Source organism: Mobula birostris, chromosome 4, assembly GCF_030028105.1.
Source record: "Mobula birostris isolate sMobBir1 chromosome 4, sMobBir1.hap1, whole genome shotgun sequence".
In the NCBI taxonomy this organism is placed as follows: Eukaryota; Metazoa; Chordata; class Chondrichthyes; order Myliobatiformes; family Myliobatidae; genus Mobula; species Mobula birostris.
Genome location: NC_092373.1, coordinates 63,201,057 through 63,219,161, shown reverse-complemented (window position 1 = coordinate 63,219,161; position 18,105 = coordinate 63,201,057). Strand labels below are relative to the sequence as shown.

The 18,105-nt window shown below is 39.7% G+C and overlaps 1 protein-coding gene across 3 annotated transcripts in view; it reads left to right on the top strand.

The window, feature by feature from the left end:
• The window catches only part of mfsd1 (major facilitator superfamily domain containing 1), a 57,867-nt gene that overhangs the window by 12,385 nt on the left and 27,377 nt on the right, over nucleotides 1-18,105 (top strand). For 2 of the 3 annotated variants that reach the window (XM_072255448.1, XM_072255450.1), the window contains exons 4-9: nucleotides 2,565-2,607; nucleotides 4,609-4,676; nucleotides 9,072-9,180; nucleotides 13,074-13,176; nucleotides 14,175-14,273; nucleotides 15,024-15,135. In XM_072255448.1, the coding sequence (XP_072111549.1) occupies nucleotides 2,565-2,607; nucleotides 4,609-4,676; nucleotides 9,072-9,180; nucleotides 13,074-13,176; nucleotides 14,175-14,273; nucleotides 15,024-15,135 (534 nt within the window). The remainder of the gene's footprint in view (nucleotides 1-2,564; nucleotides 2,608-4,608; nucleotides 4,677-9,071; nucleotides 9,181-13,073; nucleotides 13,177-14,174; nucleotides 14,274-15,023; nucleotides 15,136-18,105) is intronic. The other variant, XM_072255449.1, reaches the window with a different exon arrangement.

Here is an 18,105-nt window from a genome sequence, read left to right as displayed (position 1 = left end):
ATTAATTCCATTATCTAAATCATTGACATATAATGTTAAAAGAGGCAGTCCCAATAACAACCCCTGTGGGACACCACTAGGTACCAGCAGCCAACCAGAAGAACCCCCATCATTCCCACTCTTTCCCTCCTGCCATTCAGCCAATCTTCTATCCATGTTATTATCTGCCCTGTAATACCATGAGCTCTGTTTTGTTTAGCAGCCTCATGTGCAGCACCTTTTCAAAAGCCTTCTGAAAATTCAAGTAAACAACATCTGCTCATAAGAGGAAATCTGCAGATGCTGGAAATCCAAGCAACATACACAAAATGCTGGGGAACTTAGCCGGCCAGCCAGCATCAGTTGAAAAGAGTGTACTGACCCCATTAAGCAACACACACAAAATGCTGATGGAATGCAGCAGACCAGCCAGCATCTATAGGAAGAAGTACAGTTGATGTTTCGGGCTGAGACCATTCATCAGGACTAACTGAGAGAAGAGATAGTAAGAGATTTGAAAGTGGGGGGGTGGGGGGGAGATCCGAAATGATAGGAGAAGACAAAGGGAGAGGGAAGAAGCTAAGAGCTGGAAAGTTGATTGGCAAAAGGGATACAAGGCTGGAGAAGGGAGAGGATCATAGGACGGGAGGCCTCGGGAGAAAGAAAGGGGGAGGGGAGCACCAGAGGAAGATGGAGAGCAGGCAAGGAGTTATTGTGAGAGGGACAGAGAGAGGGAAAAAAAGGGAAATAAATAAGGGATGGGGTAAGAAGGGGAGGAGGGGCATTAGCAGAAGTTAGAGAAATCAATGTTCATGCCATCAGGATGGAGGCTACCCAGACGGAATATAAGGTGTTGTTCTTCCATCCTGAGTGTGGCTTCATCTTGACAGTAGAGGAGGCCATGGATTGACATATCAGAATGGGAAGTGGAATTAAAATGTGTGGCCACTGTGAGATCCTGCTTTCTCTGGCAGACAAGAGCGTAGGTGTTCAGCGAAATGGTCTCCCAGTCTGCGTCGGGTCTCACTAATATATAGAAGGCAGCACTGGACGCAGTATATCACCCCAGCCGACTCACAGGTGAAGTGTCGTCTCACCTGGAAGGACTGTCTGGGGCCCTGAATGGTGGTGAGGGAGGAAGTGTAAGGACAGGTGTAGCTCGTGTTTCCTCGTGTTTGTGTTTTTAAATTCACTACTGCGAAGCCTCTTCCAGTGATGCCTACACTTCATCTGTGAGTTGGCTGATGTGAAATACTGCGTCTGGTGCTCCCAGTGCGGCCTTGCCTGCTCTCCATCTTCCTCTGGTGCTCCCCTCCCCCTTTTTTTCCCCCTCGGCCTCCCGTCCCATGATCCTCTTCCCTTCTCCAGCCTTGTATCCCTTTTGCCAATCAACTTTCCAGCTCTTAGCTTTATCCCTCTCCCTCCTGTCTTCTCCTATCATTTCGGATCTCTCCCTCCCCCTCCCACTTTCAAATCTCTTACTAGCTCTTCTTTCAGTTAGTCCTGATGAAGGGTCTCAGCCGGAAACGTCAACTGTACGTCTTCCTATAAATGCTGCCTTGCCTGCTGCATTCCACCAGCATTTTGTGTGTGTGTGTGGCTTGAATTTCCAACATCTGCAGATTTCCTCGTGTTTACTGACCCCTTTATCCTAGTTGTTATTTCTTCAAAAAATTCCAACACATTTGTCAAGCAAGATTTTCCCTTAAGGAATCTATGCTAATTTTGGCTTATTTCTATCATGTGATTAATCCTTAACAATGGGCTGCCAACATCTTACCAACCACTCAAGTCAGGCTAACTGGCCTATAATTTCCTTTCTTCTGCCTCCCTCACTTCTTAAAGAGTGCAGTGATATTTGTAATTTTCCAGCCCTCTGAAACCATTCGAAAATCCAGTGAAAGGTCACTATTAATGCCTCCACAGTCTCTTCAGCTATCCCTTTCAGAACTGAGGTGTTGCCCATTTGGTCCAGCTGAATTAACTATCTTCAGATCTTTCAGCTTCCCAAGCACCTTCTTAAATAGCAGCTACACCCACGTCTGCCTCATGACACACTCAAATTTCTGGCACACTGCTGGTGGCTTACTTAGTGAAGACTGACACAAAATACTTAAGTTTGTTCGCCATTTTTGTTCTCCATTTCAGCCTCTGTAGCATCGTTTTTCAGCAGTCTCATCTGTCCTTTACTCTTTATATATCTGAAAAAAAATTTGAATCCTCTTTTCTATTGTTGGCTAGCTTGCCTTTATATTTCATCTGTTCTCTCCTTTTTTTTTAGTTTTCTTCTTTTGGTTTTTAATACCTTCTCATTCCACTAGCTTTGCAAGAATATATGTCTTCTCTTTTGCTTTGACTTCCACGGTTGCCTTATCCTCCGTTTAGAATATTCCTTAAGCTCCACCCATTGCTGTTCTACAGACATCCTTGCTAGTGTCCCCTTCAGATCAAATTTGGCTAGCTCCTCTCTCATGCCTCTCTAATAGCGATAAATCTGAATTTAGCTTCTCTCCCTCAAACTGCAGGGTGAATTCTGTCATGTTATGAAAGCTATTGATGTAAATTGTACAACTTTTTTCTTACAGTTTAGGAACAATAATCTTCAGCTTATTTGTCTGTTCTGGCCAGGTGAGTAGAAAGACTATTTTATCCAAGTGTATAAGCCTTTTTGTAGAATTGTGGATGATTATTCAGTTTGCATTTGCCTAGTTCATCAACAGATTTCCATTATATGATTCTGTTTCAGAATTCATGTGGATTGCAACTTATCAATTAGAATATAGTATATGGTGGATTCCAGTTAACTGGGACCCGTACTTTCTGTCTCAATTAAGCAACTGTCCTAATTAGGCAAAGTTTCATAGAAATAGTTAAAAAGATATAAAAAGACAAGCTGCCATTTAACTGAGTAAATAGTTTTGTCTTTCAGTGAAATACAGAACACTACCAATGCTACTAGAGTACTATTAAACTGTGTATTAGTCCCTTACAGTTATTGATGGAGGAATTCATCCAGGATGCACTGCCCTCCGCGTATGAAGTGTCCATGGAGGGGTAGCACTTCTAGTGAATGGGCTTGTTGTGTCCATGCTGGGACAACTTACTCACCTTTGATCCCCATCAGGCACTCAGCGCTCACCTGTGGCTCCAAGTAGCAGGTTGCATAAGACAGAGGCCACATCCCAGTACTGCACTTAGACAGGCGGGCTGAAGCAGGTGAAAGTAGCTGACAGGTCTCGTATCCTAATGAAATAGGGACGCGCTTGTCCTTGCATGTGAAGTCAGTTCCAACCAATTGAGCGGATGTGATCAACAGTGAAATCCAATGGGCAAGAAGGTAGTTCTACGTTTCTTGGAGAGCGAAGGCTATGTAGAAGTTACAGAAGAAGTCATGGTTAGCTCCTGCAACCAAGGAAGCTTCCAGTTTGTGATGACTACTGGTATCACTGGATCCCAAATTTCCAAGGTTGAGAGAGTAGAATCATCCCAGTGCCACAGCTTTTCCACTTTTAAAAGTTCTCCCGCACAGGTTTCGCTGTCGTGTTCAGATATGACAAACAACCAATCTGATAGACTGTAAATGAACAAATTAGTGCAGACACCTAATGTAGATAATGGACAGCCTTCATCCAATGATTTCGATGCTTGCATCCTCCAAATCTTCATTTTCATAGTAACAATCAAGATGAATGGTGAAATCATTTTATTTTCGCTTCCAGCCATTTCTGGCATCTCCAAGCCTGGATGCTTGAAACTGCAGTGATCAAACAGTTCTAAATTGTTTCACTGCTTATTTCTCGTCAAAAATCAGTGACAAAAATCAATCCTCTTTGAGCATACACGCACAGCTGACGCAATTTTTAAAAACCGTTCACTCTAATCACAGTGTAGTGTCTGACAGCCACATAAGTTCATGCAACTGATGCTGGTTAGAAACTGTTTGGCAAGTCTCTTCTCCCAGTTAAGTGCTCAGTGTCCAAAATCATTGAAGAGAATCACAACTATTTTCTTGATTAGTTTTTGTTCTTTTTTGAGTTGTCACACACAAGCAGCTGCCCTGATTAACTGATGGACCAATTATCTGGAATCCTCTGTATATGTTGAGAAAAAACAATTCACTCTTAACAAATTATGGCTAAATCCTCATTGCTCAAGACACAATTTTCTAGCCTCCCATACCCCTTGACTCCCTGGGGTTTACATTCCCTGACTCCCTGGTGTGTGTGCTCTGTGGCTCCCCGGCACGTACACTCCTATCAGTCTTTGGTGGTATACGTTGCTTTTGGGGCTGCCTGTAGGGAGATGAATTTTAAGGTTGTATATAGTATGCTTACTTTGATAATAAATGTACTTTGAACTTTAAGAATAGAACAGTAGAGTGGTGCAAAGATTGTAGTCTAATCTATCATAAAGAAAAATACTAAAATGACAATGATAGAATAACCAAGAGAGTTGGTGTTAAGAGTACAAAAGCATTGCTGCACTCCAGGGTGGGGCTGTGAAAGTGATGTTTGATTTGGGAGTCTGATAGTCATTGGGGGGGGGAGCGCGGGGAGGCCTCCTGAGACATTACACCATTCCATACTTAGAAGCATCAATGAAAAGAAATATCATTGTTTTTTTTTTTAGGTTATTGTTGCATCTGGAGCCCTGTTGAATGCTTTTTGGCTAATGGAATTTGGAAGATTTGTGTTTGGGTAAGTTGATGTTTGATTCTTTGCCAAGCATGTGTTGGTCAATATGAACTCCTTGATTCCTTACAGTCATGGCAACAATTATTCTATTTATATCTTATTAAAGTTGGCATAAATATATTTATTTCAAGATATTTGGTACTTGACATGAAGGTAACTGATTAGAACATCTACAGGCATAGTGGTGGAAACAGATGTGATAGTGATGTTTACGGAATGAATATGGATTCATATGCAAGCAGAAGAAATTCAGTTTAATTCAACATTTATGTACAGCATTGACATCACGATTTGAAGGGCTGTTCTTGTGCTGTACTGTTCTCTATTCCACACATACTAAGCCTAAAGGATCCAAAAGGAATGAAAAGAAATCTCTTCTTAACATATTGGTTATTGTTTTAAAGTTCATTGTCCTAATGTTGGAGAAATGTGTCGAATCAAATCAGAATTAACACAGTTTTTTTTAATTAAGTTTGTAAGAATTGGCTGCATGATTTGAGTATGTACAGCCTTATCTGTTATTTCACTTTTCTATCATCCAAGTTTGGTTTACAGTTATTGGTTATAATATTTGTTTAAATGTCTTCATTGGTATATCCAGGGATTTAAAAAAAAGAATTGGGCTGAATGCATGTTCACAATGTTTTCTTTGATGATCTGTGTGGTTACATTAAAAAAAACAAAACAAGGACAATTAAAACTTCCATTTGTGCAGTGCATTTACCTCAAGGTATTTTAAAGGGTCACCATTAGATAAACCTAACCTAGAACTAAGTTAGGATTCAAGTGAAGGGTCTCAAAAGAGGGAAGAGGCAGTGAGAATTGTACACTGAAATGAACCAACAATGAGGTTCTGACTTTATCTGTGCCATCCCTGAGACAATGTTTGCATCTCTAATATTGCTTAACTCCAACTTTGCCAAAACTGTGTTACTAAAATGAACTTGTCTTTGCTGTCCTGAAACCTCAACAACCAACAACTCTAGCTGTCTTTATCCGCTCTGCACAGATATATCATCCAGAGCTTTGTTTACTGATCCTAACTTGCATCAACTCCTTGTCACCCATTTTTCCTGTACTTGCTGACCTGCATTGATTCTTGGTTGATGTTTACTTTCATTTTTAAATTATCATTTTTATTTTAAGATTCTTCTATGACCTTGTCCTTTTAATTCACCTCTCCGTCTTAACTCCACGTGAGGAAATCGGAATATCAGTTACCACTTCCTGTCCTACTTTATCTGGTCTGTAATACGGTTGTTCCAAAACTGGAGTGTTTAGCTTTGGCTGTCATGCCCTAAGTTCTGGAATTCCTTCTCTAACACTTTTGGCTTCCTCCCTCTCTGTATCCTTGAAGATATTCATGCACACCTATTTCCTTGACTTTTTTGTTATCTGCTGTAGTGTCACTGTCAAATTTTGTTTATTTTCACATAAAATGCCTTTGATATTTCATTCCATTAAAGTCTCCACAAAAATATAGGTTATACCTGTACTGAAATCATCTGTCCAAATAACTTATTTTCTTTGCCTAAGCCTTGAACCTATACTTTTTACAAGTTTATTTCAGAGATTAAGGTGGACTAATTGCCAGACCTCAGAGATATGAATTTGGATTCTACCTCAGCAGCTGAAAAATCTAACGTGGAATAAACAACTATCTCATTAATAATCACGAATATACTAGAATGTGATAAAGCATCAGATTCATTGATACCTTCAGAAGGAAGTCTGCAATCCCCACCCAGTCTGACATAGAAGTAACTTTCATCCTTCAAATGTGGTTGACTTGTGACTGCCTCCTTGGTTCAGGGGTAAATACTGAATAAATATTGAGTTTCCCAACAATGTTTGCATTGTGAACACATGAATTTTTTGGATAAAAATTGTCACATCTTCTGAATACAACCCATTGATTATATTCACCTAACACACATCAAAGTTGCTGGTGAACGCAGCAGACCAGGCAGCATCTCTAGGAAGAGGTACAGTCGACGTTTCGGGCCGAGACCCTTCGTCAGGACTAACTGAAGGAAGAGCTAGTAGGAGATTTGAAAGGGGAAGGGGGAGATCCAAAATGATAGGAGAAGATGGGAGGGGGAGGAATGGAGCCAAGAGCTGGACAGGTGATTGGCAAAAGGGATATGAGAGGATCATGGGACAGGAGGCCCAGGGAGAAGGAAAAGCGGGAGGGGGGGTCAAGATGAGGCTTTTCATGTCAGGACGAGAGAGATGTCCTTTTTTAAAGAAAAGGGCATCCCTTCCTCCACCATCAACTCTGCTCTCAAACGCATCTCCCCCATTTCACGCACATCTACTCTCACTCCATCCTCCCGCCACCCCACTAGGAATAGGGTTCCCCTGGTCCTCAACTACCACCCCACCAACCTCCGGGTCCAACATATTATTCTCCGTAACTTCCGCCAGCTCCAACGGGATCCCACCACTAAGCACATCTTTCCCTCCCCTCCTCCACCTGCTTTCCGCAGGGATCGCTCCCTACGCAACTCCCTTGTCCATTCGTCCCCCCCCCATCCCTCCCCACTGATCTCCTTCCTGCCACTTATCCTTGTAAGTGGAACAAGTGCTACACATGCCCTTACACTTCCTCCCTTACCACCATTCAGGGCCCCAGACAGTCCTTCCAGGTGAGACGACACTTCACCTGTGAGTCAGCTGGGGTGATATACTGCGTCCGGTGCTCCCGATGTGGCCTTCTATATATTGGCGAGACCTGACGCAGACTGGGAGATCGTTTCGTTGAACATCTACGCTCTGTCCACCAGAGAAAGCAGGATCTCCCAGTGGCCACACATTTTAATTCCACATCCCATTCCCATTCTGATATGTCTATCCACCGCCTCCTCTACTGTAAAGAAGAAGCCACACTCAGGTTGGAAGAATAACACCTTATATTCCGTCTGGGTAGCCTCCAACCTGATGGCATGAACATTGACTTCTCTAACTTCCGTTAATGCCCCACCTCCCCTCGTACCCCATCTGTTATTTATTTATATATACACACATTCTTTCTCCCTCTCTCTCCTTTTACTCGCTCTGTCCCTCTGACAATACCCCTTGCCCATCCTCTGGGTCCCCCCCCCCCCCTTTTCTTTCTTCCTGGGCATCCAATCCCATGATCCTCTCATATCCCTTTTGCCAATCACCTGTCCAGCTCTTGGCTCCATCCCTCCCCCTCCTGTCTTCTCCTATCATTTTGGATCTCCCCCTCCCCCTCCCACTTTCAAATCTCTTACTAGCTCTTCCTTCAGTTAGTCCTGACGAAGGGTCTCGGCCCAAAACGTCAACTGTGCCTCTTCCTAGAGATGCTGCCTGGCCTGCTGCGTTCACCAGCAACTTCGATGTGTGTTGCTTGAATTTCCAGCATCTGCAGAATTCCTCGTGTTTGCGAATTTATTCACCTATTCTCTCTCATCTCAACTGCCAACCACTCAGCTGTCGTGCTGATACTGGAGCAAGGTTTCACCACTCAGTCTCCAACAAATCTGCTTTTGTATTTCATTCTTGACCACACTCCTTGCAATTAAAGCCCACAATTCCAATCATTTCACTTTCATCCTTAAATATGCTGCTATTTCCCACGTTCGTATCTGTTTCCGCAACACCATTTTGAATTTTCGAAGGGCCGTAGGGCTTGTCTCAGAATGTAATTATCATACTTCATGTGCTTTTAATGTTTTCTTGCTATTCTTTTGGAACAGTTTTAATTTTTGCTGTTATTGAATTACTTGAAACTAATCTTAAAGTCTTTCTTTGTGGTTATATCCTGTTTTTTTTAAAGCTACACTTACCCTTGGTAATTATATTCCAAGCCCTCTAGTGGGGAATTTCTTTCTCCTCATTTTTTGCCAGCTTGCTTAACCTGTAACTAGTCCTGAATAGCTGCAGTTTTTTTCTCTGTTACACATCGAGAGGACAGAATTCTTTTCCCTTATCTCTAAGTGATCCTTTTTTTCATTACTGTCTTGAGCTGTGTCAGGCAATTTCCATTTTAGCTCACCTTTGACCCTGCATAGAGATTTAAATCCACTATCAATTTTATAGAATCAATACACTTCCACCTTAGTTAATTGGAGTTAGGTTTTTTATGTAACTTCTTACTGTCATGTTTTGGTTGTCTTTTATTTTTATTGTATTTGGCACTTGATTCTATATTGCTAAAGTTGCCTTATAGTTTCAACTTGGAATGATCCAGCAATATTTAATGATGGTATTCTAAGATTTTCTAATTTTTTCACTTCTTTCACTACAATGTGATGTTTAAAAATGGCTTCTACCTGCTTGTCAAAAGGAGTATCCACTTTGCTGTATGGAAGTTGGCATCATTTAATTAATAAAATGGCGGTGCAGCTTAATCACATCTTTTTCCTTCAACAGGATTGGTGGAGAGTCACTGGCAGTAGCACAGAATACATATGCAGTCAGCTGGTTTAAAGGCAAAGAACTGAACCTTGTGTTTGGATTACAGCTGAGCATGGCTAGACTGGTATGACTGCATAATTTTGATCCAGAAATATAGAACAAAATCCCAAAGGGTTATCAAACTTTGATTTTCTTCATTAAGATGTCTGGAAATATGCACCATTTTAACACACATCTGCAGTAAAGAACATCAGTAGAGCTAATCATAAATATAATTTTGTGCTAGGTTTCAGTAATCTTTCGATCTGTTTGTTTGCACCAATGAACTATTAATGAGCATGTGACAGTGAAGCAATCGAGCATTGTTGTGATAACAAACATAATGAGCATAAAACTGGAGATAGGTGAATTGGATTAGGGAAAGAAAGGAATACTGTTGCCCTGTTTTAGATTTAGTATGATTGTTTTTCTTTTTTTATAAATTAGTTTCATTCTACTAGCTGGAATTCTGTTGCCTCAGTACTATAAGGTTTGAGAGCATAGTAAAGTTTATGTTCCTATTTTTCTTAAAAGATGTGTTTGTACATTAGAACCCCATCTAATCAGTCTTCAAATTCACCTCCAGCTTGGTAATTCTTTCAATTAACATTTGCTGTTCAGTTAAGAACTTGAATCTCAATATCTGGTCTCAATATAGAAACATAGAAAATAGGTGCAGGAGTAGACCATTCGGCCCTTCGAGCCTGCACTGCCATTTATTATGATCATGGCTGATCATCCAACTCAGAACCCCGCCCCAGCCTTCCCTCCATACCCCCTGACCCCCGTAGCCACAAGGGCCGTATCTAACTCCCTCTTAAATATAGCCAATGAACTGGCCTCAACTGTTTCCTGTGGCAGAGAATTCCACAGATTCACCACTCTCTGTGTGAAGAAGTTTTTCCTAATCTCAGTCCTAAAAGGCTTCCCCTCTATCCTCAAACTGTGGCCCCTCGTTCTGGACTTCCCCAACATCAGGAACAATCTTCCTGCATCTAGCCTGTCCAATCCCATTAGGATTTTATACGTTTCAATCAGATCCCCCCTCAATCTTCTAAATTCCAATGAGTACAAGCCCAGTTCATCCAGTCTTTCTTCATATGAAAGTCCTGCCATCCCAGGAATCAATCTGGTGAACCTTCTTTGTACTCCCTCTATGGCAAGGATGTCTTTCCTCAGATTAGGGGACCAAAACTGCACACAATACTCCAGGTGTGGTCTCACCAAGGCCTTGTACAACTGCAGTAGTACCTCCCTGCTCCTGTACTCAAATCCTCTCGCTATAAATGCCAGCATACCATTCGCCCTTTTCACCGCCTGCTGTACCTGCATGCCCACTTTCAATGACTGGTGTATAATGACACCCAGGTCTCGTTGCACCTCCCCTTTTCCTAATTGGCCACCATTCAGATAATAATCTGTTTTCCTATTTTTGCCACCAAAGTGGATAACTTCACATTTATCCACATTAAATTGCATCTGCCATGAATTTGCCCACTCACCCAACCTATCCAAGTCACCCTGCATCCTCTTAGCATCCTCCTCACAGCTAACACTGCCACCGAGCTTCGTGTCATCCGCAAACTTGGAGATGCTGCATTTAATTCCCTCATCCAAGTCATTAATATAGATTGTAAACAACTGGGGTCCCAGCACTGAGCCTTGCGGTACCCCACTAGTCACCGCCTGCCGTTCTGAAAAGATCCCGTTTATTCCCACTCTTTGCTTCCTGTCTGCTAACCAATTCTCCACCCACACCAATACCTTACCCCCAATACCGTGTGCTTTAAGTTTGCACACTAATCTCCTGTGTGGGACCTTGTCAAAAGCCTTTTGAAAATCCAAATATACCACATCCACTGGTTCTCCCCTATCCACTCTAGTAGTTACATCCTCAAAAAATTCTATGAGATTCGTCAGACATGATTTTCCTTTCACAAATCCATGCTGACTTTGTCCGATGATTTCACTGCTTTCCAAATGTGCTGTTATCACATCCTTGATAACTGACTCCAGCAGTTTCCCCACCACCGACGTTAGGCTAACCGGTCTATAATTCCCCGGTTTCTCTCTCCCTCCTTTTTTAAAAAGTGGAGTTACATTAGCCACCCTCCAATCCTCAGGAACTAGTCCAGAATCTAACGAGTTTTGAAAAATTATCACTAATGCATCCACTATTTCTTGGGCTACTTCCTTAAGCACTCTAGGATGCAGACCATCTGGCCCTGGGGATTTATCTGCCTTCAATCCCTTCAATTTACCTAACACCACTTCCCTACTAACATGTATTTCGCTCAGTTCCTCCATCTCACTGGACCCTCTGTCCCCTACTATTTCTGGAAGATTATTTATGTCCTCCTTAGTGAAGACAGAACCAAAGTAATTATTCAATTGGTCTGCCATGTCCTTGCTCCCCATAATCAATTCACCTGTTTCTGTCTGCAGGGGACCTGCATTTGTTTTTACCAGTCTTTTCCTTTTTACATATCTATAAAAGCTTTTACAGTCCGTTTTTATGTTCCCTGCCAGTTTTCTCTCATAATCTTTTTTCCCCTTCCTAATTAAGCCCTTTGTCCTCCTCTGCTGAACTCTGAATTTCTCCCAGTCCTCAGGTGAGCCACTTTCTCTGGCTAATTTGTATACTTCTTCTTTGGAATTGATACTCTCCCTAATTTCTTTTGTCAGCCACGGGTGCACTACCTTCCTTGATTTATTCTTTTGCCAAACTGGGATGAACAATTGTTGTAGTTCATCCATGCAACCTTTAAATGCTTGCCATTGCATATCCACCGTCAATCCTTTAAGTGTCATTTGCCAGTCTATCTTAGCTAATTCACGTCTCATACCTTCAAAGTTACCCCTCTTTAAGTTCAGAACCTTTGTTTCTGAATTAACTATGTCACTCTCCATCTTAATGAAGAATTCCACCATATTATGGTCACTCTTACCCAAGGGGCCTCTCACGACAAGATTGCTAATTAACCCTTCCTCATTGCTCAAAACCCAGTCCAGAATAGCCTGCTCTCTAGTTGGTTCCTCGACATGTTGGTTCAAAAAACCATCCCGCATACATTCCAAGAAATCCTCTTCCTCAGCACCTTTACCAATTTGGTTCACCCAATCTACATGTAGATTGAAGTCACCCATTATAACTGCTGTTCCTTTATTGCACACATTTCTAATTTCCTGTTTAATACCATCTCCGACCTCACTACTACTGTTAGGTGGCCTAATATCTGCAATATTTTGTTATTTCTGTTTAGTGTTCCATTGCATGCTTTGTTCAAGGGTCCTAAAGGCCCAATAACCCTTTGACTGGCTAGCTCCTGTTTTCTGTACTTTCAGTACTTGGGATGTTTGCAGAATACCGAACAGCTTGTAATGTGATCTAGCCGAGAAATAGATTAGACACAATTTCTTCTAACTTCTCAGTTGATTAGATTGTGTAATTGGCATGAATTTATTTCGTTGACTGCATTTGTTATGCAGGTTGATAATCAAATCTATGCAGAAGCTTCATCATTTCAGTTTGTTCATGAAAGAAATATTTTACCTTAATGCAATATTTAGTATTTTTAATTCGTCTGCATTAAATATTTTCTATTACTTTCCCTTCAAAATTAGCTCTTGCAGTTTCTTAGCTGCCTTCTGATTCCACTGCTCTTAATTAGGTTCAAGTTGGCAAAGTGTCAGAAGCATATCATCAGGGCACTACTTTTCAATTTTATTCTCAAGGAAAGGGAAAACTCAAAGTGCTAGTTAGAAGTCTATTCAGATGTTTCTAAAAAAATCTGGAAATTAATTTATATAAGTGTACCTTTAAAGTGTTACCATCTCTTCAACAACATAGTGGTTTTCATGATTTTTTTTCATAGAGATGCAAGTGAAGCACATTGAGTAATTGTTTTATTGAAACTTTATTTTAAGAAATACAAACTAGATCTAAGACCATAAAGTTTAAACTTTGCTGTTTTACAGGGCAGTACTGTGAACATGAACATTATGGAATGGATCTATTCCCGAGCAGCAGTGATGGTAGGCTGTACAGGCTACAAGACTCTTGGTATAAGCCTCATGATAGGTGCGTACCTCATTTTTAACTAAATGATTTCACTAAGCAACATCTTGATTTGAATGTCAGTAATCTTCGTTATTTTTCATCTATTTATATTCTCTTGTAATTCAGGTTTGAGAAGTTCAATTTTCAATAATGATTGCTTCTCAGTTATTATGCTAATTAACTGGCACAGAAGTGAAAGCATTACTTGTTTGAGGGCCAGTCATGGTTCATTTAGTAAGTCTGGCAAGAAAGATTCAGAAAGGAGATAGTTTCTAGGTTTTTGATTCAGAATTTCACCGCTAACCTTTCAGTAGAAAAATAACTTGTTTCTTCTGAAATAGTTGTTGTACTGAAATTGATTGATATTTGGTATTTGGATATTTGAGTACATTACTCATAATTCTTGTGTACTGCCAGCGTAAGCAAAAGTGTTTCTTGACTTAATCATTTTTCTCACTGGACTATAAGTAAAATGGATTTGATATTTACAAGTAATCTTTGGTTTGCTGTTGTATGACATCGTTTCTCTGCAACTAATATTTAAAAATCAGTAAAATATAGAAAGGGTGAATGTGGCTCATTGAGATTTGGATTTTGAAGTATATCATTACTGTATTGCACTAACTTGTCAGCATCCTCTAGATATTGTCAGTTTACTTAAAAATTGTAATTTTAGGTTTCACTTATTTTTTGAGGATCATTTAGATGCATACTAGGATGATGTTGGGCTTCAAATGAGCTTTAAACTAATTATTTACCTGCCAATTGTGGCAATTCATGTAAACATTCTTTGTCATAATTTGAGAAAGTATACTCTCTGAACCAGTACTTTCCCCTCCTTTGGGGTAAAATACCAGACATTTTGTGCAAAGTAATTTTTTTAAGTGAGCAGAATGACCAATTAATCTCCATTAGGTTGTGGAATATGTTGGTTTATTTAGGATTCTTCAGTTTGTATTTTTTAAATTTTCTCTATTGAACAGTTTGAACATCATTTAACTGTATTTCTCTTTGTGTAGCTGCCTCAACATGTGTTTTCTCCTTGTTGTGTGCATTAATCATTGGTTACTTAGACAGAAGAGCTAAAAGGATTTTAAACAAAGATCAAGGGAAAACAGGTGCGATCAAGTCTTTATTGTTTTGATAGAAGTAACTGAAACTGAATGTTTTAAACATTCAACTTGGAAAGCCATGATGGAATGAATATGATCTAATTTGTATAACTTGCAACTATCACTTGTAGTCCAGTTTCTCTCCTTATTGATATGAGTGCTTTCTTTCAGTAGGTGGCTGATTAGATGCTGCAATTTTTTTCAAATTTAGTAAGTTAAAGAGAGGGTGAAGGTCACTAACTTTAAGATGGCTGCTAAAACAGTTATTATAAGGCATTTTTAACATTGTGCCTTGTATACTTTAAATGCTTGCTCAAAAGTTTAAGTATGAAACTTGAGTGTTAAACATGTCGTTGGCAGGCACCTTTACTCAGCAAAGTTTGTGCTCCATCCACAACCACCAGAGTTTGATGAAGGCAAACTATATCAGGCTTCTGTTGTATTGCAGCATGAGCAAAAGAAAGTGACTGGTCCATGATATGTAGGAATTCTGTTCTTTCTTCTCATTTTCGAGATTGAGAATACTCTTTATTAACATTTTTGATCACATTCCTTTCTGCAGTGGTAATATAGAGTAGAAATCTACTGGGATAATTGTTACTGGATTGAGAGGCACCAGTAACAAGTAATGAGTTGGGTTACAAACGAAGTTCTGAAAAATAGGCATTTTGATAATCTGTGTGCATTCCTGTTAATTGCTAATCTATTAAAATAATTGACACACCAAATGCTTGACAATTTTTCTCATCTTTCTAGGTGAAGTCATTAAACTGACAGATGTAAAAGATTTTCCACGAGCCCTCTGGCTGATATTTGTCATCTGTGTATGTTATTATGTGGCTGTATTTCCATTTATTGGACTTGGAAAGTAAGTGCATTTTCTGTAATTGCTTAATGTCAATTTTTTTTTATTTTAGGGGCGTTGATGTTTATTTTATGAGAGGCAGGCAGTGGGAAAGCATTTCAGTATTTGGTATTTAATGTATTTATGTGATGTAGACATGTTAACCTTGAGATGTCTAAGAGCAGGAACTTGGAAGATGCCATTTTATGGTAATTGCCATATCTTGGGTTGGAAAAACATTTCACCATGTTTTAAATCATGGAGGAAGAGCTCTGAAAGGAAAATAAATTCATTGACTCAAAATAATATCTTGGCATGGACCTTTGACAGTTGTAAATGCTTTTCAGATATCTCAAAATTTCAGAGTACTGTAGCCCAAGAGAAAGAAAATGACTGGACAAAAGAATGCCGATAGTGGGATGATGCCAACTAATCATTGACAAAGCAATGGAGGGCTGTTGTATAGTTGCAAGAAAAAGTTTATGAATCCTTTCCAATTACCTGGTTATCTGCATTAATTACTCATAAAATGTGGTCCCATTTTTTTAAGTCACAATAATAGATAAACATAATCTGCGGAAATTAATACACGTAAACAATTGTACTACTTGTCAATACAGAGTACAGCATTTAAACAATCACTTTCTAGGTTCAAAGAAGTTTGTGAACCTCTGGGGTAATGCCTTCTGCAAAAGCTATTTGGAATCGGGTGTTCCAATGAGAGAGATGAGAGGGAGGTGTGGTTGTAGAGGTGCCCTGCCCTATAAAAAAGACACACAGTCAGGATTACTGATGAAACCTGCTCTTCTCAAGAAAGATCTGCTTATGTGCATCATGCCTTGGTCAAACCAGTTAGAGGACATTTGAAGAAGAATTGTAGAGGTGCGTGAAGCTGGAAAAGGCTACAAAGACATTTCTAAAGACCTGAGTGTTCATCAGTGCACAGTAAGAGACATTGTCCACAAATGGAGGGAATACAGTACTGTTGCTACTCTCCTTAGATCACACCAAGAGCACAACGTGCAATGCTGAAGGAGGCGATAAAGAACCCAAGTGTAACAGCAAACTACCTGCAGAAATCTCTAGAACTTGTTAAAGTCTCTATTCATGTATCCACAGTAAGAAAAACACTGAATAAGAATGGTGTTCAGGGAAGGACAATACAGAGCAAACCACTGCTCTCCGAAAAGAAAACATTGCTGCATGTCTCAAGTTTGCAAAAGACCACTCAGATGTTCCATAACACCTTTGGGACAATGTTCTGTGGACAGATGAGACAAAAGTTGAACTTTTTGGCAGAAATGCACACTGCTGTTTGGAGGGAAAAAGGCAAAACACACAAACAATAGTTCTTGTCCCAACTGTGAAGCATGGTGGAAGGAGCATCATGGTTTGGGGCTGCTTTGCTGCCTCAGGGCCTGGACAGCTTGCAATTGTTGAGGAAACAATGGATTCAAAATTGTAAAAAGACATGTTGTACAAGTAAGTGTCAGGGTAGCGGTCCATCTCCTGAAGCTGAATGGAAGTTAGATGATGCAACAAGACAGTGATCCAAAACACAAGAGTAGATGAACAACAGAATGGTTTAAAAAGGAGACAATTTTTGTTTTGGAATGGCTAAGTCAGAATTCAGACATAAACCCAATTGAGATGCTGTGGCATGATGTGAAGAGGGTTGTTCAATCAAGTATCCCTGAAATATTGAACTGAAACAGTTTTGATGGAGAAATGTTTTAAAATTCTGCCTCACCATTGTGCAAGTCTGACCAGCAGCAACAGGAAACATTTGGTGGAGGTTACTGCTGCTAAAGGAGGTTTTACTAGTTATTAAATACAGGGATTCACATACTTTTTCCAGCCTAGACTGTGAATGATTAAACATTGCGTTCAATAAAGACATGAAAAGTACTATTGTTTGTGTATTATTAGTTTAGGCAGATTGTGTTCCTCTGTTACTGTGACTTAGAGAAAGATCAGGTCACATTTTATGAATAACTAATGCAGAAAACCAGATGATTGCGAAGGGTTCACAATTTTTTTCTTACAATTCTATGTAATAAAGTCGTTTTGCAAGTTGCGTAGCAGAAAGATTAAGTTGTTCTTATACAGGTATTCATAGAAAGATAGAAGAGAACTCAATTTCAGTCTCAGAAGGGAAATCATGAGCTGAGGTGGTACTTGATTGGAAAGAGAAAAGATAACATAATAAGCTGTGCTTTGCTGGAGAAGGTGTGCAACGTTTAATTATTTTCTGAATTATTCATCTTTTTTTAAAAAATTCCCATATGACATGCTTGAATTACAAAAATGAATGAGATGAATTAGCCAAGTGAGCTGCGGAAGATTATCATGAGAAAGAAACAAATTATTTTCAAATAAAATTGTTGGCATTTAATGAAAATGGCAGACATCCCATGCATGCTTTTCAAGCAATGGTATCAATGAAGTTACTTGTAGTTTAAAGAGGAAGGTTGTCCTGAGCAAGCAGGGAGGTTCTGTTTGTGAAACAATTTCACTGAAGCATTAAGCTGTTCAAAGATACTGCTCTTAATGTTGCAGGATTCCTTTACTGCACGCCTAGCCAATGAATTTGGAGTAATAGATGACACAAGGGTGTATTTGGAGATGGAAATACTGTAAATGTGTGCTCAGAGAAGTGGATCTAAAATTGATAATTTGCTAAAGTTATTTTCCTAAATTCTTGTACGACCTGAGTTGAGCACTATTCGATGGAGTACAACAAAACTCTGATAACCGTGACAAATTTAAGACTTTTGTATCAGTATAGTAAATTTTCCTGACTACAGACATTTTGTCTGGTTTTAGATTTTAATTGTTTCTATCTGCCTTCTATCATAAGACAATCAAGAAAAAAAACAGGCACTTGTGATTTGAAAATTTGGAAAGCATCTATTTGAATTTAAATAATATCCAGCCATTATCAAAGGCAAAAATGATTTTATCAGATGCACAAGTACATGTGTATACGCAGGT